Source organism: Nothoprocta perdicaria, unplaced genomic scaffold (genome assembly GCF_003342845.1).
Source record: "Nothoprocta perdicaria isolate Ctin4 unplaced genomic scaffold, notPer1 scaffold_25, whole genome shotgun sequence".
Taxonomy (NCBI): Eukaryota; Metazoa; Chordata; class Aves; order Tinamiformes; family Tinamidae; genus Nothoprocta; species Nothoprocta perdicaria.
The window spans coordinates 3,654,139-3,678,379 of NW_020455477.1; the positions used below are offsets into that span (position 1 = coordinate 3,654,139).

A 24,241-nucleotide genomic window follows, 5' to 3' on the forward strand; every position below is an offset into this window, starting at 1 on the left:
GAGCTCCGCGGGACGCCGCGCAGGCAGCGCTCAGCGCCGACATGGCCGGCGGCCGCTGCCCCGGCCGCCTGGCGCCGCTGCTGCTCCTCGCCCTGCTGGCGCCGGGCCGCCGCGCTGCGGCGGAGGTGAGTGAGCGAGCGCGGCACGGGACGGGACGGGACGGGACAGCGCGGCGGCCCCGCGGCAGCGCAAGTTGCGGTGCCTCGGCCCTAGCGCTCGCACGGGGGGCGCCAAACGGCGCTTCGCGGTGTTGAAGCTGAGGCGCCTTAGGGGCTCGCCAAAATAAAGTGCGTCACGTCACGCGCGTGTGGCACCGCTCCGGGCGCGGCCGTTAAACGGCCGATTCCCGCCCCGCGTAACGGCCGTTAAGCGGGCGGCGCCTCGCCCCACCTGCCGCGGCGGCCCCCGCCCGCTGTAGCGCCCGTCGCGCTCAGCGCACAGGCTGCCTCGGCGCGATCTCACGGCGCCCGCCGGGTGGTTTAATGGTTCCCCCGCCGCTGCCGCCCGCGGGTTCCCGCTGCGCCGCCCGCTCCCCTGGCCGCGCTGTTGAGAGGCTCCGTTACCCGCGTGGGGCGGCCGCGGGAGTAACGGCGCTCTGGCGCCTGTGCTTCTCCCAGATACCAAAACTGCCGGCTTCATTACAGCCCCAGATCTGATTTTCCTGCTGTAATTACCGGTGTTTGTCTCTTCTGGAGCTCTAAGGTCCTAGGAGACAGTCCCGATTACATCCAAACTCCTTACTGCCCTTCGACATATTTTACAGTTCTTTTGTAAGTAGAAATTCTGAGTATCTACTCTATCATCACAGAAACAGAGCAAAATACTGTGCTTGTGGTAAAGGTTATCAGAAGCAGACTTACTAGTTAAAAAAAAAAATGTAGAGCTGAGGTGCAAGATCTATTTGCCACTTTCAGTCATGAATTTTTTACTTTTTTTTTTTTTTTTTTTTTACAAAGTCATTCCAGGCTCTGTCTAGATCTGTTTGTCACTTGAAAGCAAGCAATGAACAAGCCCAAGTCCTGTCCTCCCACCTTTGCAGTTTATCCCATTTCTGTCCTCGTCTGCTGGAGCCTCCCCGAGGCGCGGTGAGCAGCACGTAGGCTTCAGGATGGGGCGTTGCGATGCCAGGCTTTATAGTAGCCGCTGCTGCTGTCCCCAGCACAACCCATGCGTCCCCGCACGCCTGCCCTTGCTGTGCAGCCTCTGTGCTGCCTGGTGGCTTCGGTCGTGTCACACGGTGTTGGGCCTTCATCTGCAGGGCAAAGTGGCTCTATGCACCACCAAATGTGTCCCAGTAAAACATTTTTCAGCATTCTTCTTCAGCACTTTATTTCAGAAGAATCCCAGAATATTTGCAGGTCTAGCAGTCACTTGATCCTTAGCTTGTTGGCAGCCTTTCTGCTAAGGATAAATCATGAAGCTTGGAGATACCATTTTTTTTGAGAAACGTGGGCATTACTAGAGCCTTGCTTACGCTAAGGCGAGATAGGGGTGAGTCAGAAGTGCCTTCTATGGAAATCTTGCTGTTGAGGCAAAGCTTGAAAGCAGTGTATTGATTCAATATTGCTCTAAAAATCAGGATCTAAAATATGTTTTTTGAGATTAAACTTGATTTGCAGCAAGTAACTGAGGTCAATTTAAGAATCAGAAGTTGTAATTTTCTGTTCTTGACTGAGAATGCTGGTATTATGCTGGTATTTTCCAAGGAGAAAATTAATTCTAAGAAGTTCTACAGGGGATGAAGGAATTAGGAACTTGAAAGCAAAATGTTTATCAAAAGCCCTAATTAAATGTTTCTGGTTAACGTTAATTGACATGGATTCATTGATGAGTAAATCGACTGCTCTTGACTGGATTGTTCTTTACAAAAAAAAAGTCATTGTTTATCTTTTAGTAACATAAGTAAACTGATGCTTTATCAGCAAGTAATATTTTTACTCTATGCAAAATGTTGCAGCACAGCAGGGATATGTGTTGCAGTTCCTGTCTCTTAATAACTCAATAAGTAGTTTATTCCTACCTGGAGAAGGGAAAATTGAGAGGGGATCTTATCAATATGTACAAATACGTGAGGGGAAAATGTAGAGAGGATGGAGCCAAACTCTTCTCAGTGATGGCCAGTGAGAGATCAATGAGTAATGGGTTTAAATTGAAACACAGGAAGTTCCATATCCGTGTGAGGAGGAACTTCATTCCTGTGAGGGTGACAGAGCCCTGGAACAGGCTGCCCAGGGAGGTTGTGGAGTCTCCTTCTCTGGAGGTCTTCCAAATCCACCTGGCTGTGATCCTGTGCCCCGTGCTCTGGGTGTCCCTGCTGGAGCAGGGGGTTGGACTGGATGATGTCTAGGGGTCCCTTCCAACTTCAACCATCCTGTGATTCCCGAAAGCAAGAAAGAAAATCCCTAATTTTGCCTTCTGACATTTATGTAGCAGACCTGGGCCTGCAGACCTCTGCAGAGTAGCAAGGAGATGTGTGCCCTGCCCTGAGGAGTTTGAACTTTCTGGCACCTGCTAGCGAGGGTTATTATCCGCATTCTTAGCCCCTGGCACGCTCTAATCGCATTGTCTGGAAGCTCAGCAGAGTTCCACATCTTCCCATATCGGAGACTTTTCCGCTTGCTTGGTGTGTGCCTTCACACCAGATTCTGATGTAATTCTTCGGATTTTTCTACTGTTCATTTGAATACTTAATAATAACAATAAAAAAGTGCCAAAATGTTTCCTCTGGAACAAGATGGTTCCCATTCCTCCTTCCCCACACTCCCCGAAATAATTTGTTTCCTGAATGTATATTTAAGCTAGAGTAGTTATCAATATGCTGTTTTCATCATGTACTGGAAAGGAGTGATAGGAAACTCAGTGACTGTAGGACTTGAAAATATCTTTTGAATTCTCTTTCTCACTTATGCTTATTGTCTCTTAGTAAATGCAGGTGCTTATATTCCTCTTTTTTTTTTTAATAATGTTAAAATTCGCATGCAAATACAACAGTCTTTTTTTTTTTTTTTTTTTTTTTTTCCTAGTAATGTGCAAATAATTCTGCTAACACAAACTGGCCTTAAAATATGTCTCTGGAAGAAAGAAGGGCAGTGTGCTGGTTGAGCTGTGAGCATCTCCTAGCCTAGGGAGAAAGTGGTACAGGATGACTTGCCTTGTTTCACTGGGAATGAGAATGTTGGAGGGAAAAAGCAGTGCCAAAGTGAAAATGGCTTTCTCTGCCTGCGTGCGGATGTGCCTGGGTTCTTTGTCACACAAGGCAGCTGTGAAGGAAAGATGTGCACCTGAATATACAGAAGAGAGTTCACTGAGCCTGGTAGACAAAAACAAGTTCTTTTTGAAGTGCCTTCTTTGATTTGGTTAATATGATCCTGGCTCTGAAGTCAATGCGAGTGTTGCTCTGATAATTTGGCCCAACTTAGGTTCTTATTCTGATTGCCTCTGTGATTAGTTGAAATGGAGCAATCATCAGCACAGAGAAATAGGCTAATGTCAGAGTGTTTGCAGAACAGTATTGCCCTACCTAGCCAAGTCACATTGAGCATGAATAGCAGATTTGCCCAAATGTTAGTGCATCAAAATCACTCAGGTACCGCTGTCTTAGACCACACATGGTCGCCTGCTCTGCTGTCCAAGAAACATGTCCTGTTCAAGCCGTATGATGCATTTTACAGTTGCAACAAGACGAAAACCTCATTTTGAGTGGTCGTCTTAGTGAAATAGCTCTGCAAGTGCAACTCTAACGCTTGATGTGTCTTTTTTTCTTTTTTCTTTTTTTTTTTTTTTCCTTCCCCTAAAATGCCCAGGTTAAATACATGCTTAAGCAAAACTATGTGATCTGAGCTTTTTTTATTGATTAAACAATATTCAAATGATCAAAATTAATTCTTGATTGCTTTGCATTTTATGTGGATATAGCAGCATTTTGTTTTGAGATCTGGGCTAGCAATCTCTTCTGGAAGACTTAGAGCTGGTTTATCATAACGTGTCTTTGAAACAAAAAACTTTGCAACTAGTATGAGATGTCCGGTCATCTGTTCTGCTGTCACATTCTCACCCTACTGCCTAACAGAGTAATACTAGAAGGCTCAGTTTGTTGGCATGGATTACCGGAGCCTAGGAAGAAAGTGGAATACAAAAAGGCTTTTTTCTTCTTAACTGTTTGTAATCCCTGTTTCTCAGAAATGGAGAAAAAAATCCACTTTTGCTATATTCTTTTTTTCTTTATTTTGATTGTTTGTCTCAACTTAGCAGTTTTGTGATAGAGTACAAGTCTTGCAACTTTTCAAGTCTTCTACTTGGCCTGGTTCAATGAAGGTTTTTTAACTGGAGCTGCACTTTTCCACATGCTATTTAGTAAGGAATTGCAAGAAAGTTACTTTTTAAAATCTTAGAGCCTTTCAGAAAAGGAGAAAGCAAAGCATGCATGATAAGCTTTCCCTGAACAAGCTACTGTTGCTTTCATTACTGTTTGCACTACTCAAGATGTACATCAGGAATGTTATGAATATATGAATACATGGGCCTGAAAGGACAGCAGTTACAGTGAATGCTGTTTGCACACCCAACAGTTGACAAGACCTACAGATTGTTTGATGCAGTGCTAGCCAGAATTCACTAGCTCGTGATATCTATTCTTTGTTGTGTTAAGATCACCCTCTGCTAGCATCAAGTGTGTGGAGCATATTAGTGAGCAAGAGCAGCTGAACAAGCTAGTTAAGTGTCTATAAGAGTTTGCTACAAAACACAATGCTATATCTTGAATTGCCTGATCCTTTTCGCTTGTGGAAAGAATATTTATTTATTTATTTGTGTTGTTTCAACAGAGTTCTAGGTCAGGAGATGAAACCCACAGCAGTGCTGGAGGGCCCTGGAGATTTTAGTAGCCTGAATATCTCATGAACAGTGTGGTCCAGCTTCTGATAGCCCTAATCAGAGTGACTTTCACTCTAGTGAGATTATTTGTAGAGTTAAGCTATTGGTCATTGTAAACATAGATATGAAAACTTTCTTGTGTTCTTAGCAGAAGTTAGAAAGCCATCTTTCACTGTTTAAAGGAGAAGTAATTCTATGTCTTTTGCTCTTCACAGAACATAAGCAACATACAGAAACAAGAGAGATTCTATTGAGAGTTTCAACTGACTGTTTTCCAAAAATACCCACAACATGCCAGGTCTAGTTACATAGATGCTGGGTAATTTTAGGCAGCGTCTACAACACAAGCCTTAGTGGACATTGCTATATAGTTCACTAACAATTTAAGATAGTGTATACACCGAGGTATTTTTTGCTAAATGAAAACATTTTACCTATGTTGTTCCAGAGTAATCATTTGCTCATTGGAGGTTCTGAATCCTACCATTCACCTGCTTTCTAGTTCTTGACTATCAGCATGCAGGAGAGGAGGGAGAAGGTCCATGTGATTAATTGCCTGGAATCTGAATGTGCCTGGACAAGAATACATTTGGCACTGTGGAAGCTGTGTGTGAAAGTACAAGTGAGGTGTTGGAATGGTATACTCCTATAAGCAACTATGCTGTAGTGCTTCCTTAGAAACCCCATACAGACAGGCTCATTCATAGCAAAAAAAAAAAAACAAAAAAAACCCCAGTATTTAGTAAGCTTAATCAAAGAACATGATTTATCACATTTAAACACAGCTAAGAGATACCGGAAGTTATATTAAATCTTCCATCTGTTTTACTTTTTCTTAGGTTTTCAATCCTTGTTCTGTCTTCTGCAATAAAATTTAAGCTAGTCAAAAACAATCTCCTATTGTGAAGTGTTATGGAGTGGGTTGTTTGTTTGTTTGTTTTTCCTATGATTATGAATGCTCTTTTGCAGCACATAGGCAGTAATACAAGGTCCATGTCACCAAGAAGGGCTATTGACTCAGTAGTTATTTGTTGAGAAGAGTTCCCACTGCAAGTGTTTAATGAAGTTTGTTGAATAAGTGCCGTGTTGTCTGTAACATTGCAGTGTCTTCTGTCATGTCCATTGAGATCAGTTCTCCCTACATAAGACATTACAGACTGAGCTGTTAAAGTTGCAGGTGTATTTCTTTTTGATGGAAGGGCAGAATTAAATAGTTTTTGTCAAGCTCTAGATGTTCCACTGGTAGGTGAAATGATTTGAATTCTGGTTGCATACGTTGGTGTTAACAGGAGTCGTCCAAGGTAGGAATGTCTGGCTTCCTTCCAGTTCACAAGTGACTACACAATGTTTCAGGGTTTGGGAACTGACATATTTTCCTTCATCTCCTCATCTCTATTTGTGCTCGATGTTGTCTATATTTATTGAAGGTTTAATAATTTGGTTTTGTTGTACTGGTCCAGTGATCACTAAAAAAAACATAAGGTTCGTAGTGGTCTTTGATAATTTTAATGAATTCATGTTTGATGCTTAGAATGCATGAAAAACTTCCAGTATACAGATTGTAATTGTGAGACTGGTATTTTGTTTTGATAGCAGTGTTTGGGAGTGAGGGGACTTGGTTTTCCGGGACCTTCTATGCTCGATGGTGATTTACAGTTGTGCAACATGAGGGATATGCTGCCAGGCTCACATACCTACAGATGTCTAGATAGTATCACTAACTTGGCTAGTCTGTTTATCTATTCTAAGAGAAGTGCACCTTAAACTGAGAAGATCTTTCCTTCTATAGCTTTTTCCATAGTAGGAACGCTTTTCTATAGAGCTCTGCTCTCAGGTGCTCTGTCTGAGCAGGTTAGGATAAATTGACAAGAACAAAATTGTGTCCAAGCTAGAGGCTTTAGCTAGCACCATGATGTCCCTCAGAAACTGCAGCATCTCATACTCCTGTGCAGCACACCTGTCCCAGCACAAGTCTGTAGGGGAGATAAATGCTGAAGAAAAGTTTTCCCCTGACTGTAATGATCTGTACCACGATGTTTTGCATCCACTTTTATTAGATGCAATAGAAAACATAGAGAATTTTAGAGAAATGGACCCTTTTGTAGTTGTGAGGAGCATATCAACATCAACTGTTTGAGTAATATTATCTGCTGCACACGGTTGTGGTTTATAGCTGGAATGTGTAAAGTGACTGCGTTGCACGGAGGCAGCCAGGAAGAATGCAGAAATCTCAGTGTGTCAGCAGTCCTGAAAATTCATAATTAAGTTCCTAAAAATAATTGACTCGCTGATATTTAATTTTTAATAAAGACTAGAATGGTAGAAAAATTGTAGAAAAGTGGAAATGAGCTGATACTTCTACTTAGATGGGATTTTTGTGAAGACCTGAATTCCTGGCAAAATGGTGAAAAAAATACATATTACAGGAAAAATAGATGTTGTCCAGCATGTTCATTTTTTTAATGTAATTTTTCTTCAGTGACCCTAGAAGATGAGGGCTGATGAGAGGATATGTGATACCTAATAAAAATAAAGTTTAAATGAAAAATTTGACATGAGTTTTTAATAGTGAGCCTGGCGAGCCATGAGAACTGCTTAGGCAGGGAAGTGACGGCTTTAGCATGAGCTTGAAAGAAGACACCTGGATTATTCCCAGTGGCCTTTATAATTAATGAATTTGTTTTAAAATCTCCCATGTTGCACATTAATTTTGATTTATGCCAGCCAGAACTGGATCTAGAATCAGCGGAGTTCATCCATGAAATTAAAGACCAGTCAGATCAAAACTGTAAATTTGAGTCCCACTTCAACCAGATTACTGTATTCTAATAGAATACCTTTAGTTTTATCTCAGCTTTCCTCTGAATGTTGTTCTTGGCAGTGATAATACTGCATGGCACTGAACAAAGCTCCCGGTATCTACCAAGGCTTCATCTGAAACTTGTTTAAAGAAGATCGTTCCTGGTCTTGCAGAAACATCCCTTTCTGGGTGCTCTCCTAGTACAGTGGTTTAATATAAATGTATGTATATTTTTAATAATGACCTATTCTGATCTTCTCTTGATCTGGGAAAAGCAAAGATACCCAGACTACTGTGTCATCATTTATATAACTCCAAAAAGAAATCAGTGAACGAGTATCAGCTCATTACCATCTCTGTCTCATTTTACCTGTTCCCATGAAGGTAGCATAGGCAGATGCCTTCTGTTTTACATGTGAAATTAGTTTTACCAATTTCTGATACAGTGTCTCTTTATTTGATTCTAGCTCTTGGATCAGGTGGAAGAAAGAAGCTTCTTTATGTATGCCAAGGATTTAAGTATTTAATGCTTATAACTCTTTAGAAGTCTCACTAGAAATATCGTTCACCAATTAATCCATCTGTAAGAATACATAGACATAATAAATTCTTAGAGGATTTGTTTTCTTATGGCTAGAGATTCCACTTTATTTTATTTGGTAAATGAATATTTAAATAGATGTTCTCTTGTTGGTTATCTGCTGTATGGATTCGTGTCTCCTAAAAAGAATGGCTCAGGCACCTAAAAGAGCAGCACCTGCTGTCACTGGTTGCCTAGTCAAAAGGCAGGTACCTGCAGCATCTTCTCTCCTTTCTGCAAGAGGCGTTGAAAGAGTGATTCCCATCCAGATGTTGAGTTTCCTTCCATAGTCAGTGGAGAGAGACAGACAAGATCAGCTGTACAGGAGATGAAGGCAGGGTTCCCGAGACCAGGCAGCTCATTTCTGAGTGAAGAAGATAGATGAAATTGATTCCTGTTTGTGGGAAGAAAGGGACTGTCTGAAAGATGTTTTCCAATTCTGTAAGATGTTTTACCTAAACATATTACATATAGGAAGATTCAAATGTACTGGCACTGACATTATCCTTTTAAAACATAATGGAGAACACTTTTTCCTTTCTTATTTTGTCTTCTGTTCTTTGAGAATGCCACTGGAAAAGTTTTAAATTTGGAACAGTGCTGCTGTTGTATCATGACCAGCTGTAGGGGTTAATTAATTCTGTCTTCAAGATCTAAATAGATTTTTTTCATACCATACCATACCATCCTAAAAGTTGTGATCTTGTAAGTAAATTGCAGTTGTTCTTTCTTATGAGTTTCATACAACTCAAAAAAAAAAAAAAAAAAAAAAAAAAACCCTTATGACCAGAATATGATATTTGGTCCCACGTTAAATGGAAGCGTACCACTAAATAAGTCATAGTGATAGGCAAATAGGTGCTAAAATGAGGGGATGAACTGAAAAATAGCCTTTGCTTCCTGGAGTGATGCGATTGAAATAATTGAGCAAAAGTTTCACAAAAGAAGGGAACAGTTAAAGCATACAAAGAAGGACTATAAATGCAATTTATTCCATATTTATTTGGCATACATAATTTTTGATAATCATAATGGTATTTTAATGTATATATAGTACTGTCTTAATAATGGATTATTATTATTCTCCATTCTAGTGACACAGGCCATGTCTGCATGACTGTGGAAATACCCTTTGTAGATATGTGCTAACGGGCCTGGGCTAAAGCACGTGGGAGCTGTAGCAGGAAGAGGGTTTAGAAAGGTTGACTATTCTTGTGTTCACCCAGGATCTCAGACATGTTTTGTAGTGCAGCTGAATTTCACACCCCTAAAACTGCCTAGTACAGGTGCTAGTTAGTTTAGAATCATGCTGTCTACTCAGTTACATGCTCAGCTTCCTTCAACTTCTGTTTTTCTTACTTAATTTCAGTGTGAACAATAAAAAATATATTCTTAATTATTGAGTTTTTGCAAAATTTTTTGCAATAGAGATCAGAGCCAAACAGAGGTTGAGATACTGCATAGATACTGCAGCAGAGATGCTGCCCTCCAAGAAGACTTTAAACAGACATCTTAATAAAAACTGTGAGATCTGACTTGTCCTTCATCAAAGAACACAGTAAAATAAATTATTTTCTTATGAATTTTCCATCTTTTACAGAACTGTGTGTGCAAAGGTAAAAGTCCCTGCCTTTGTGACAGCATGAAAGGTAATAAGGTAAGAGGAAATACATTTTTTCATTCTTAAGGTTAGTTTATACCAGCAAACAGGTTGAGGTTGCTGGTATAAACTAAAATTTGCTTGCTGATATAATTGTTTGCTGGTGTTGTTTGTTTTACCTTACAAAATAGCCCTTAAAATAACTCTACAGACACATTTTCACTAAGATGATGTTTTCATATTTTATAATGGAAAACAAATGCATTACTTCATGCATAAGGTGGTTTTTAGTATCAACAGAGCAGCTGCCTGAAGCAGCAGGGCCCTTTTACAAGCCCTTAACAAATGCCCACAGACGGCATTACCTTGGCAACAGCTTTCCAATTACAGATTTCATATTGTCCTGAACAGAGTCCTGTTCAGAGCCTTCCTTTCTGTCTTTGGATCTTGCACAGCTCCCAACCTTTCCTGGACCGCAAAGGGAAGCTGCGTGTGCTGGTATTAAATAGATAAGTCTTCTGCAGACCCAAGACAAGGAATGAGTTTCTGATGCAAAAATTAAGGTGACATTATTAAAGAGATTATGGCTGCAATTTAGGGTAATTTTGGACACAGTGCTTTGCATACCTAAATCTTAAAATAATTTCCAGCCTATTCTCACTGATCCATACATCTATCTGGTAGAAAATTGCTTATATCTTACTCCTGTATTTTTACTGCCCAGTAAGTATGTCTATTGACTTCCGTAAGTATGTCATAAGTACACTTCCCTGCCTTTAGAAGCTCAGTTTCAGTGATGGAGAAAACTTATCTAAATTTATTATTAAAACATATTTTAAGAGAATAATCGTCATTATTAAAATCTTGATATATTTTGATTTTCTTAGTTTCTATGACTTTGTGCTAATCAGTATAAATCTGGACCAATTAAAAAATACAAAAAAACCTCTTAAACTGCCCACTAAAAAGTATTAATAAAAAGGAACACCAGCTACTTATCTTCAATAGTTGCACATTTAATCATCTGAGTACTTGAAAGGTAACAGTAATGGTTTACCCTGATGGGGGTTTACAGGCAGTTCTGGCAAATAAAGGCAATTAAATTAATTGGTATGTTTTAATAACTTTAGCATCCTAAGAAATTGTCAGAGACCATAGCTGATTTGTCAAAAAGAAAGCAAGGATAAAATTGTCTGCACTCTCTAGAGCTGTGAGAAGGTGTTTGGAAGAGCAGATGACCGCTCTGTAGATGGCAAACAGAGGAATTGATTCATTTTTCTGTACTTTAGTTCCTCACTCCCTCCGGTGGCAGATCTTGGTATAGGTTTTTGTTAGTTTTTTGTTATTTATTTATTTTCCTTTCTTGGACTATATTAGATGAAATAATTATTTGTTGTAAAGAGCTGTAGCATTTAATAATTCACAGCTTAAAGGTACTTCACAATGTACTCTTCAACTTTCAGCTGTGTTCAGATACTCCAGGATTATCCTCTATGCTTATATATATATTTAAATTCAGAAGCTGTTTTACATTTAGTCTATTTGGGGGAGTGTGTGTGTGTGTGTGTGTAATTCTTCTCTGATAAAGCCATAAGAAAACTGCATCTGAGAGAACTGATAACTCCATCCTCTCTGTTCTATGTCACGCTGTGCTGAAAAAGCCTTGAACAGGCAGCTCTTCACTGATGTAAAATTGAGCATACTGAGTTGCTGCTATATGTAGGGCTTCATTTTTTTGTGTGTGTGAGTTTCTAAGCTTGAAGCACTGTATTTTCACAAGGCCAAGACAAAAAATTGAGGATATCCCAGCAACTGTAACTTAGCCTCCAGTATTCTGTTTGTGTAGCTTAAATCTTCAGTGTTTCCTCTGCATGGTTTGGTCATTTGACTCTTGACCTTAAAAAGATATAAAAAGGGGTTGGTGGCTTAATATCTGAGACTCAGAAGTTAAATAAATAAATAAATAAAGACTCTTGTAGGAAATTCCTTTTTATTCTAAATAAACCATTTTATTGTACTTGACTCGCACTGTTTCTTTACATGATTTGCATAAAGAGGTTTGCAGTGGTAGTTTGGAACTGACCCTTCCGTACAGCAGCAGCCATTCAATTTGCTAAACAGAAATTGGGAGCACCGTGATGGATTCAGGTTTGGGCTGTTCCTGTGGGCTAAGCCCAATGCAGAAGCAGTAAGAAGGCATGGCTGTCAAGCTGCGTAATAAACTTGTCCTGCTGCTAGTTAACTCTGTGCTCTGCAGAAACTTGACATCTGTACTGACATCTGCTGCATCTTCACCAATGCTTACGAGTGTGTTAGTTCAGTGATACTGCAGGACTGACCACGAGAGCAGGTCAGTATGGTCAAGCATAGTCTAATCTGTTACTAGAAAAGTATAAGTTGAGGTACACAAAGCAATGAAAACCTTGGGAATAAGTTATTGAAAGGAGAATTCAAAGGTGTTTTAAGAACTACTTTCTCTTGGTGTTTACAGGGTGAAAAAGGCTTCCCTGGCATTCCTGGTCCAGTTGGTGTTAGAGGTTTTCCTGGCCCAGAAGGGCCTCCAGGGCCACAGGGACCTAAGGTACGTTTCCATCTGTGTGTGTGTGTATGTGAGAGAGACTCTGCTTGTCTGTGAGAGAGAGTAGTGACAGAGGTAAAAATGCTGTGCAAGAAGGAAACCTTTTTCAGAGCCTCCCATTCGATGGGGTAGGTGTGTGTGCTCACCAGCATCAGTGTCCATTTCTGACCGAGCAGCTGATGTGAATGTGGGGGTTTGTTTCAGTTATCTGGTGGACAGTGATAAAGCATCTGGACCGAACTGCCAGAGGGAATGCACTGTTTAAGTAGCATCAAGTGTTACAGTTGCTTAGCATATGGGGAAAGAGGCTTTAGTGACATGTCTATCCTAATTCCTTTTACTTTCCTTAGTATTGTTTTGTATAATGCTAATTATACTATTCTAATAATACTTTTTTTTTAATAATAGTAATGATAACTCTGAAAAGATGGCAAGAAATAAGGATAATTTAAATAGCAAGGGCGTCTATTAGTCTGAATGTAGATCATAGTGTATTCTAAGTAGCTTTTCCTGATCTGAAGCTTATGCACATGCTGGTACTAGTATTAAAAATTGCTGCGTATTATATTGTTATATGTGCAATTGAAATAAATTAATACATTTTTTTACTTTTATTTGTGGATTAGGGTTCTCCAGGACTTATGGGCTTACCTGGATCTAAAGGTATACGAGTAAGTATTTCTATTTTAAACAAACTTAAATATATTAATGTTAAATGCTAACTTGATTCAATACTTTGTAAAAGATGAAAACAGTACACTATCATGGTTTTAATGTTTTTTAAAAATGTTTGACTCTCTACTTCTTATAATTTTTTTTACACATTGTATACAGAATTCATGCTGTATGCATTTAGTAGTAATGTATGCTGTGAATGAGTCCAACCAGAATTCCATAAGGGGCTGTTGGAAGGGGGTTGTTTCTGGGGATGACTTAGCTATGTTTAATAGTTCATAAGCTACCATTATACTTACTATGTGTTCAGAGGAAGTTACATCAAGGAAGATAGTGAAACAACAATCTTTAGAAAGAATAGTACTCAAATTTATTCTCGTAAGTAGACTAAAATAAAAATGCATCATGAGCTTTTCCCTAATAACTTTCTACCTCTGTTTTTATATCATTAGGGAATCCCGGGAATACCTGGATTTTCAGGCCCCCCAGGTCTTCCAGTAAGTAAAAACAAATCCGATTTAACCAATTTATCTCTTAACACAGTCTTGACTACGCAAATGTCCTCAAGCAAACATGCTCATTCTAGTGTCAATATCAGCATTGTCTCTATCAATTAACCTTGAGATAACGATCTCAGCATCAGCAATTCTTTTTCAGTTGTAATGGTTGAAGAACACATTATAGTTTGAGTCTTTGTGAAGGTCTGATCGAAAATAAACTGTTTCAGTGTTGCTGTAAAGGAATATGAATGTGCAAAAACAAAGCTTGTGTCAACTTTGCACTTGTTTGTAGGGCGAGCCGGGAACTGTTGGTCCTCCTGGGCGCCCGGGTGTTCCAGGCTGCAATGGCACGAAGGTAGAAATCAAGCTGTATGTTATGAGCGTGAGGATTGTATTTGACTAGGCATAGGAGTAGCCAAAAAGCATTCCTCATTTTTTCCCCTGATATACAGCAGTTTTAATTTGTGTTGGTTTATGCCTTTATTCACTAGAACAATATTAAATCAAGACAATGGCAACAGGGAGAAAAAAATGCTGCCTTAGTGTATAAGACAGATAATGTAGTATATGTTAATGGTCTCTCTTTAAAAAAAAATGAATGTCCTGGTATTTGCTGCTTTGACAGATAAAAATTGTTTCATTAAAAGTTCAGAAATCTAATCAATTTAGTCTAACCAGTCTTTCTATTGAGAGATTATATCTAGCTTGTAGTTGATAATTCATACATTGTGAAAGGAAGTAATAAGAAAGACATAATATAATGTTGCAAGTTGTTTACTTGTTCTGCTTTGCTTATAAGTCTCAGCACTCTGAAAGTCAGAAGAATGCCCATTATAGAGAATCATAATTTTCTAGTGAAACGCAGCCAAGAAGGCCTGATCCCTGGGCAAGAGATCAAGACACGCATAGTCAGACTGTGACCCACTTAGCAAATTTAATGATAATGCAACTTATAGTTTTAACCTGATAATGTAGAAACATCTTTCATAATTGCTTCTACTAAAATCAGTGACCCTTGCTACTTCCAGGGCGATCGAGGTTTTCCAGGTCCTCCAGGTAGAAGAGGTACTGCAGGTGTTCCAGTAAGTGCCTGTGCAGTTTGTGACTGTGTGCATTTCAGCTAGATACAGCCATTCTCTGAAAGAGTGTCAAGCCTCAGATTAACTGGTCCTAACAGCACTTACTTACGGGTTGAAAAATATAGGTATCCTATTTTATTAATATAAAAGCTATAAGGAGAAGAAACAGAAGTTGGGTGGTGTCTAATCTGATGCATGCTGGACCTTGACTTAGGCAATGAATGCTTGCAAATTCATCATCTGCTGTTAGCTCTTTAGTGTCTCAAGTTGCAGTACTGCAGTGTCAAGAGATATTTGTGAAGATTTACCACTCAAATTTCAAAAAGTGTCCAATATGTATTTAATAGGCATTAAGTGAAATTGAAATCCAAATATCTTTAGAGATGGAGCCTAATTAAGCCAATGACAAAACAAGGAATCAAAGCAAGGTCATCTGATTTTGGCTTCATTGCTTTAAAACTGGTATATATTAAAATTGCTTCTAAGCAACAAATGGTATAAGGAATGCTGCCTGTCAAGTTCCATTGCCTTCAAATACTATCATATTTCTACGTACTTTCTAAACATGATCTTTAATACTCCACTAGCACTCCTGTTTTGTTCTTGTTGGTGGTGTTTTTTTCTTTAAGATCAGGCTTCAGAAAACATCAGATCTAATGAAAAGATCAGGCTTCTAAAAGTGACGCTGAAAGACTGGGCTGTTTTTCAACAATATATCATTTCTTCTGAAATTGAAGTCCGGCACAGCAAACCTGTATGTGGCTGTCGTTGTGGAGATGTGGAGATCATTGCACTTGGAGAATAGTTTGAATGTGTCCTTTCACTGTTGTCTTTCTTGCCTTTTTCTGTATTATGATTATTGTTCTTCTTTCTAGGGTATCCCTGGCGTGAAAGGGGAAAAGGTCAGTTATTTACAGTATATTGTGTGAAATATTTATTGATGATCAAAATTTTGTATGTATTTTTGCTGCTGGAGAAGAGTTCTTAATGTCTTCATTGGCAATAAATAGAAGGTTAACTTTCCAGGTGAATCCACAAACTCTGGTGCCTGCTGTGTGTTAATGGCATCCACCCTGCAGTACAACACAGTCTATCTTTTTCCTTTAAATACTATCATTGCATGTAATAAGTTTATCCATTTTAAAACACATGAAGAACTAAGCCCCTCTCCAAAATAGCGTACAAATTTGTATGGAATTCTACAGATACTTTTTTTTTTTTCCCCCCCCCCCCTTTTAACATACTCTACGGTATCAATAATAAAAATAAATAAATAAAAGGGTTCGAATCATGGATAAGAGAAGTATATATGTCTGAAATTAAGACTACTTCTAACCAACAGGAATGATATGGCTGAAAATGGTACATTTGTTTGGAATTTATATGGAATTCTCGTTCTTTTTTTTTTTTTCTTTTTTTCCCCCCACACACATTCTGTATTAACAGACTTCAAGTTTAAGATCTGTAAAGACTACTACATCATAACCTTATGTTTTTTTTTTTTTTCCCCCCTAATTGTCCAGGGGTGTCCTGCAGATGGCCATAACCAAGGATATGGTGCAAAAGGTGACCCTGGATTGCCAGGAGTGCGTGGAGTTCAGGTACTTCAGTGGGATATTTATTTCTATATATATGTGTGCGTATAAAAAATTTAGAAGTATGTATCATTAGTTTCTATCAGAAAATCAGTTTTCTATCAGAAAATAACTGTTTCTCTAAATATTATTAACTTCATATTATATATCTAATATAATATATACAAAAGATTTCTCATGACTTTTCAACACTTAAAGAGTACCCAAAGTCAGTAGTAATGAATTTTGCTATCAGAATGAGAAGTTAGTAAATCACGTTAGTAAAGTAGGATGCAAAAGTCAGGAGGCAGACAACATGAGTAATCATCTATAATGATTTAAAGTTAACAAAATGAGTGAAAATTCTAGTGTATGTTGAAGTGAAGCAGTTAAACCAGCAAGACATGCAGCTTGCTAGGGAAATTGTTTTCATGAATACACATTAATATACTTTGGAAGGAATAATTTGATCAACTTATCACATTTTTTTTTTTTTTTTTACTCGGAGGAAAAATAAAACTGGGTATCTATGTTAGCAGTTTAATAAAGACATCCTAGGTGGCAAGAGATGACATAAAAGCAAAGAAATTATTAGCATACTTAGCATTTAAAAAAATGTCAACTAAAATGTCTTTGTGACCTTCAGTGATATAGCTCAACACAGACTGTTGTTTTCAGCCCTGATCACCCCATCTATAAAAAGATACGAAAGATATTAATAAAAATTTTTTTGAAATGAAGACAACTACCATATGAGGTAACACTGGAAAGATTAGTCTTGCTCAACTTCTAGGGAAGCTGATAATTAATTAATACGAGACATTATGATCCATACTTAAAAAACATAGATTGATAGAAGATGAAGAGTACATTTTTCTTTGAAACCTAACAATAAATGGAGGATACCTAACAATAAATGGAGGAATTAAATTAAAAATGCACAAATGAATATTTTTAGTTTATAAATTTATAAGTGATAAATGTATTATCCTGAGATATGAAAAGGAAATCAAAACCAATGCTGCTTCTCTGTTTCTTATTCACTTAATTAAATTTAGTGAAGAGAATTCTTCATAATCTTGCTGAGGCTTTTTTTCCCTTTTTTTAATATACAGGGTTCTCAGGGTATTCAAGGATATCCTGGGGATGTTGGACCAGAGGGCCCTCCAGGAGTTTCAGTGAGTATGAACTGTGGGTATGTGAAATCCATACCTTCATGCACAGACACACGCGCACACACACCCCTGATTTTTTTTTCCATTTTTTTGTTATTTTTATGCTTGATAATTTCCACATTTTCAAAAGTATTCTCATCCAGTTATGAGTAAATTTTCATTTATCATTATTATTCATAAATTCACATTACATACTAATGGATAGAACTGTAAGAGAGAACCAGACCATGAAAATATTCTGCTGTCCCTTGCTTTCATGACAAATTGCGGTTGTAAAGGTAGAATAATGAATAGAAGTGTGATCTAACACAGGCAAAAATTGTGTACTTGAAACCTCATGTGTAGAACTTGGTAGAGAAAATGGAAATGCCCTCACCCCATCAAATGGCCTGAACTGGTGCTGAAGATTGTAGTATTTTACACTAAGCATCTTTTCTTTCTGTAGGGAATGCCAGGGAGAGCAGGACCTCCAGGACCTAAGGTAGTCTCAGATTGGTAATAAAAATGAAAGATTCCTATTTAATTTAACATCAATTTATACTTTTTATTAATTTTTTTTAAATAAAAGCATTAACATTTATGTCTCTGTCACAGGGTCTCATGGGAATGAAAGTAATAGGAAACAAAGGAAGAAAGGTAACTTTATAAAATGCTTAAAACATGTTTTAAGTTTTGTTTCCACTTTCTGCTTTTTGTTATATACTCTGGTGACCTGTTTGGAGAAGTAAGTACTGTAAACTAGTTTTCAGTTGATACATGTAAACCCTTTTTTTGAAGATGGGAGCATAGCAATATCTAAGGACAAACTGTTTTCATTTAAGAGATGATGATACAAACTTCCTTATAGAAGGGTAGAAACAGGCTGATAGTTTCTGAGGAGCCAGCAGTTTAAATATTTACTAACATATCTCATTAAAGTGATGTATATGTCATTAGCACAGAGTTTTTAAATGCTTATCCAGGTAGGTAAACATTCATAAATTTATAGCATCTGTAGACTCGCACCTTCTTATGACCTTCATATTTTCTATGTCTGCCCTCATGATGCCAGAAAAACTCAAATCTTTCTAAGATTTCTAACTTTGTGTTAAATACGAGAGAAATGTCTATGAACAAATATTGTATTTCTTAGGGTTGAATCATGCAATTGCCAGGAATCCGTAGAAAGTTTTAATGTTCCCCCAGTTTTAATGTTCATAGCATTATCTGAAAGTGGGATTAATACTGTAGTTATTACCAGGAAGAATTTTCTGAGTGGATGACATTAAGCGAACCTTAGCTCAGAAGGCTATGGAGTGTCTGGCTTTCTTATGGAGTATTGTTTTCTTTACAGTTAAGATTCAGGTGCACACTTAAAATTCCTTAAAACCATGAAAGCCAGTTGTAATATGCCTGTGTTTACATGCATATGTAATATGTGTACTGACAGCCAGCTGTCAGTAATATGTTACAATTATACTTGCAGTATGTAGACTGTAATTTTGCACAAGTCACTGAAGATGCATGTATTGTATCAGACTTGGAGAAAAATGACAATAGTTGCACTGGGATATTTTAGGTGATTTGCAGCTAAAAGGCTTATATAGCTTTTGGGTAAATTAAATAATTTAAAGTACTTTAAGCTAATTCTACATACTCTAACATGAATGAGTATAAACATTTTTTAATTTCTCAATCAGAAAAAGATTGCTGTGGAAGTATTAAATCCTCCATAGGCCTTTTTGTCAGTGAAAGTAAGTAGCAAGTAAAGAGAAATATTAAATTCATTAATGGTTAAGTGTAACAACAGAGAACGTTTCAGAAATTTGAAAATATAGGGATAGTGATTTGAAACAAGAACAGTATTTTTTTTTCCAACTGCTTAATTTTTTTTCAGGGTGACACTGGATTAACTGGACCCCCTGGACCACCAGGAACTGTCATTGTGACATTAAGTGGACCAGACAACATGACGGTAGTAAAGTTTGTCTATGATCAGATACAGATAAGCCATCTATACTGTTCTGTGCTTCAAGAAAAGCATCTTCATCTTTGCTGTTCAACTGATATTTCCTTTCACCCATGCTGACCTATTTTCTGACTTGTTTATTGAGGTAGTAAAGCACTTCTTAGAGCATGTCTGTGCAGCCAGCTCAGCTGAGTCCTGTGCATTCATATGCCCATCTGCATGATGCTAGTGGAATGTTAAATGATTATTAGGAAACCTCCTGTTGTGGAATTGCTTGAATACATGAAAAGTAAATCACTTCTGGCTTGACCAAACCAACATGGATTTTCTGAATAGCCTTCAAAGCCAGAGCTGTGTTGACCTCTGGGGCTTGTCACTGGAATACTCTTAGCTACTACATCCATTTCAGAAAAGCTTACAACATCCTTGTATACATTTAAGCATTTATTTTCTTATTCTTTTAATGGAACAGGGGTACTCATAGAAAATTTTGGAAAAACTAAGTATTTGAGGAAAAAAAATACTGTGATTCAACTTTCATTTTAAATACTGCTTGGTAAATCCCGACCCAAAAATCTATTTTGTTCTCAAAGAACTTAAAACTGTACATCAACTACACTGTTATTTTAAGTCTTCATATATTTACTGAACAGCTCTTTGTCCCTGATTTTTTTACCTCTGTTTTCCTGATTTGATTTTCTTGTAGTTATCAATCCCCATTCTCTATTATGAGCTTTAAAACAAAAGAATGATCTGTGCTCCAGCACAGATAGAGAGAGATTGTAGGAGTAATCAAAGTTCAGCTTTAGGGGAAGCAACTCCTTCCTGTTTAAATCAAGTGCTGACCACCTGGAGCATTTTACAGTCACAGCTGCAATAGCGTGTCATGGGAGAATGGCTATTTTTCAGAGGCATAGAGCACTACAGACTGAAAAACAAACAAAACTACAAAAAAACCCTTAAAATTCCTGATACATATGACATGTATAGTTTGGGGCATAAGTCCAACCAGATATTAGGTAGGCAGTGGCTAAACTTTGGTTTTATAGTGAGCTTAGACTGTGCCCTACTACATAGTAGTACTGTACTATACTGTATCCTTACAGTATAGTACAGATATAGTATACCTAAGGATTAGGTATACTATACTGTGTACCTAATCTTGAGCCAAGAGAGGCGTGGATCGTGTGGTTAGTTGCTAGCATTGACACACTGGAGGCAACTGCATCTCCCCTGAGCAATGAAGGTTTATTTGTTTTTCATTTGGGATGTACTGTTGGTCCTTTGGATATTTATTGCCATGCTTCTCTGTGCAGCCACAGGAAGGTCCTTTAGAAGTCTTCATATTTAGCAATAAATGCAGAGCCAGTTCCTGATTCAGACAATATAGACTGAACACCTAGATGTAGTTCCTGTCTCAGTTGCTCAAGTAGAACTATCTCTGCTTACATTAACTTGTTGGTAATATAAAGTTTTTCTATTTGTAAATACTGAGCACAGAAAAATCCAAGGTACTTTATTGACTTTCCTTGTGATAGGACTTGAAAGGAGAGAAAGGAGAAAAAGGATCGAGAGGACCCCCAGGGCCAGTGGGATTTACGGTAAGTGGAATAAATCCTGAAAATCCTGACATTCGAGGAGTATCACCTAGTAAATGGCACTCCTCAGAGGCTGATATTTATACTACCTTGTTCTGACCTTTAATGAAAAGCTATTAATAACAGTTTAATTGCACTTCACTTTTATAACTACTGAAGATAAGAAAGTGCTAAAAGATTAAATTAATTTAGAGTCTCTAATTTTGGTGCATTTGGGGGATATTTTTGTTACAGGGTCCAGTTGGTGATTCTCAGAGTGAAAAGGGTGACCGTGGAGAACCTGGAGCGCAGGTGTGTGCAAACAACTGAACAAACTAATTGCCAGTCTTCCCTGAAGGGTAGTGTCGCACTCATGTTGCTCTCCAGCTTTTGTTTCAACACCATTCAGAGCAAAATTCTATGGTTCAAAAGCTCTTTCACCTGATATAACAGACTTGAGATCAGAAGGTCAAATGTCTGTTCTTAGAGGTTGGAGTGCCATGAGTGCAGGAGATAAAGATGGTGAGTGCACTTCCGTTTATTTTGTTGTAAGGATCCTGCTGCTAAGGAAAAAATGTAATCTTCTGGCCACATACTAGCATTGTGGTGCCAGTGTATGAGTAAAAGAGAATAAAAGCCTTTCTAATCAAATGTTTTGATTCCCCAGTTCCAAATACAGGTCTAAGCGTTTTAAAAACAATTTTTCAAATTAAATATTTAATCCAATTCAAACATAAGTGTTATGTGTTTATTTAATAGCTTTTCTCACAGTTCTTGCAATTGCAATAAATTTACTTACACAAGGAAGGGTGGCAACCACAGACCAGTACTATCTTTAGTTTCCACTTTTTAAGTCATAATGATGATACTATAGAACATCTTGCTTGTTATTTTTTATTACTCCTGTAGATTATAAATACTACATTTCTATTTGAATTACTGGTGTGAAGTACTAAAAGCACCTTTCTTCAGCATGCATGATTCTTTCTAATTTCTGTGCTTCTGGATCATGTTATCTGTGTACTTGTTATCATTTTATCTTTTGCGTATTACTCTTTCTGGTAACATTTAGATTTTAACTCGTGGTCTAGCTATCTCTTTTGAAATTATTTCAAATCTTTCCTTGATGAATTCGGTGCAAAAGAAAGCCTTTTAAAATGTACTTTCTTCTCTGTTGTTCTGACCTCAATATCTTTCATTCTACTTTTATCTTGTCACTACCCTTCTACAATTCATTTTAATGAACCAAGTTTTCTACATTTTTACCTTTTAGGAGCCAAATAATGTACCCCTATCCAGAATTATATTCTCTCCTTCTCTGTTTTCTCCCTTTTTTCCCCCTCCTCTCTCTTTTCTTACCCTTATCTCCTCTTGTTGCTGCTGTGGCTGTTCTGAATCTTTCATCATGTATTGTAGCCACACTAGAGGTCAGGAGCCCAGCAGAAGGTTGCCTGAGGTGCTCTATGCCACAGAAAGCGGCCAATACCTTTGGCATGCTGTGTTTTTTCCCTTTTCACTTTTCCATTCACTGCTCTACCTCCATTACATTTTAATTTCAGTCCCTACCATTTTTTCATTAAGTAATCTCTCTTCAAGCCATTTCTGTTTTTATAGGACCTGCTAGCTACGATGTTGTTTTTTCTTTTTTTTCTTTTTTACTGAACTTTCCCTGGAACTTTGTGCTGATCAAGTGTCTGCCCGTACTAATCCTTCACAGGAGAAGGGCTCAAGCATTGTTAGCTTTTCAGTCCAAGGAATGTCTTGCTCTCTGTTTTGTAGTTTTATGAGCAGTAGTTATGATTAGAAGTAATGAGCATTTTAAAATGAACCTAACTTGCTTTTCTAAGTTCATAAAGACATAAAGTATAATTGTATGCATGTCATTTGGTTGTTACGCTTTTAGAATGCAGTGACAATCCTCTTGAATATTTCTTTTTATTTTGGTAGGGTAAACCTGGAAAAGAAGGTGCCCCGGGTCCACCTGGTTTGCGGGTAATGATGGACACCTTCTAAATATTTTCGGAGTAAAATAAGTTTAAAAAACAATGTTTTTATCAAGGTCATATCTTCCTGCTATAGCTTTTTATTTCATTGCAGGATGGGTTTGGAAATGACAATTTCCATACCCTGCAAAATATTTCCTATCATACAACTCACCTTGGGCAAATTTTTTAAATATGCCACTTTATAAGCAAAATGATCTCATTTATGTTCTAATTAAAAAGCTAAAATTTTCTAAATATATTTGAAACGCAGCAGTTAAATGCAGCTGTTAAATATCATTTCTACTATATTTACTTTGCTTCCAACTTAACATCTTCCAAATTAACGTTAGGTCACAGTGACCTCACCAATATGTTGTCAAAACTCTTATTGTCAAGATAGGCCAACTTTGCATATGTCTTACTGAAATATCTCCTTTGTGTAATAACAATCTCTGTGCCCAGTCTAAACACATTCCAGTTCAGTAAAGAATGTGGTATGACAGACCACAAAGCTTTACTGTGTTATTACTCAGCTATCAGAAAGCAAACTTTCTGTCATGTCCAAGGCAAGTCCTTGTTCTGTTACCATTTCTGCTTTTCTAACTTGCAATGTATTCAACTGTGTAATCCTTCGAGGAGCAAAAGTCCCTTTTCCTCACATAAATATGCTCGCAGAAAGCATTTGTAGCCATCTCAACTCTTTTCCATCCTGACTTGCTGAGATCTCCAAACATCTGCATCAACCTGGAGACTGGATCAGTTCTGAGAGAGGGAGTTGCTGAATGGGAGCCTTTCAGACTATGTTCACTTTCTACTTTTTTAGAAACAGTAGCTTTCAAAAGGAAAACAAACCAGAGCCTCGTACACTCGTCCTGTCCGTAGTGTTTCTGCTTTGGAAATGGTAGAACGTGCCAAGATAGGACAGACTTGGATGTTAGCTGTGGAGTATTTTGTACAGATGCAGAGCTTTATCCCAAGCTAAGTGAATCTCCATAGGAATTTCTCCATGTTTCTTCTCTGAGCATGTCACATTCATCTTGCTATCACCATGAAAGATTAAAGCTTTCAATTTTGAACCCTATTGATGACATTGGTAAAAGATTAACCATTCTAATAATTCTGTATTGTCACTTGCAGGGACGAAAGGGTGAACAGGGCAAACCAGGGTTGGCTGGCAAGCAAGGAGCTAAGGTATTGTCTAATGGTTTTGTCATTGCTTGTGAGGATGAACGTAGGGTGTGTTTTGTGGTTATTACGTTATCACTGCACATACAATATGTTTTATTTAAAATCTACAA

At 38.0% G+C, this 24,241-nt stretch overlaps 1 protein-coding gene across 1 annotated transcript in view; it reads left to right on the forward strand.

The window, feature by feature from the left end:
* The first annotated feature begins 41 nt into the window (after window positions 1-41).
* LOC112947868 (collagen alpha-3(IV) chain-like) overlaps window positions 42-24,241 on the forward strand; it is a 53,394-nt gene continuing 29,194 nt past the window's right edge. Inside the window, exons 1-17 of the mRNA XM_026040027.1 lie at window positions 42-125; window positions 9,853-9,909; window positions 12,344-12,433; window positions 13,057-13,101; window positions 13,558-13,602; window positions 13,898-13,960; window positions 14,634-14,687; window positions 15,560-15,586; window positions 16,208-16,285; window positions 17,374-17,436; window positions 17,879-17,914; window positions 18,028-18,069; window positions 19,310-19,387; window positions 20,920-20,982; window positions 21,214-21,270; window positions 22,906-22,950; window positions 24,081-24,134. Coding sequence (XP_025895812.1) covers window positions 42-125; window positions 9,853-9,909; window positions 12,344-12,433; window positions 13,057-13,101; window positions 13,558-13,602; window positions 13,898-13,960; window positions 14,634-14,687; window positions 15,560-15,586; window positions 16,208-16,285; window positions 17,374-17,436; window positions 17,879-17,914; window positions 18,028-18,069; window positions 19,310-19,387; window positions 20,920-20,982; window positions 21,214-21,270; window positions 22,906-22,950; window positions 24,081-24,134 — 981 coding nt within the window. The remainder of the gene's footprint in view (window positions 126-9,852; window positions 9,910-12,343; window positions 12,434-13,056; window positions 13,102-13,557; window positions 13,603-13,897; window positions 13,961-14,633; window positions 14,688-15,559; window positions 15,587-16,207; window positions 16,286-17,373; window positions 17,437-17,878; window positions 17,915-18,027; window positions 18,070-19,309; window positions 19,388-20,919; window positions 20,983-21,213; window positions 21,271-22,905; window positions 22,951-24,080; window positions 24,135-24,241) is intronic.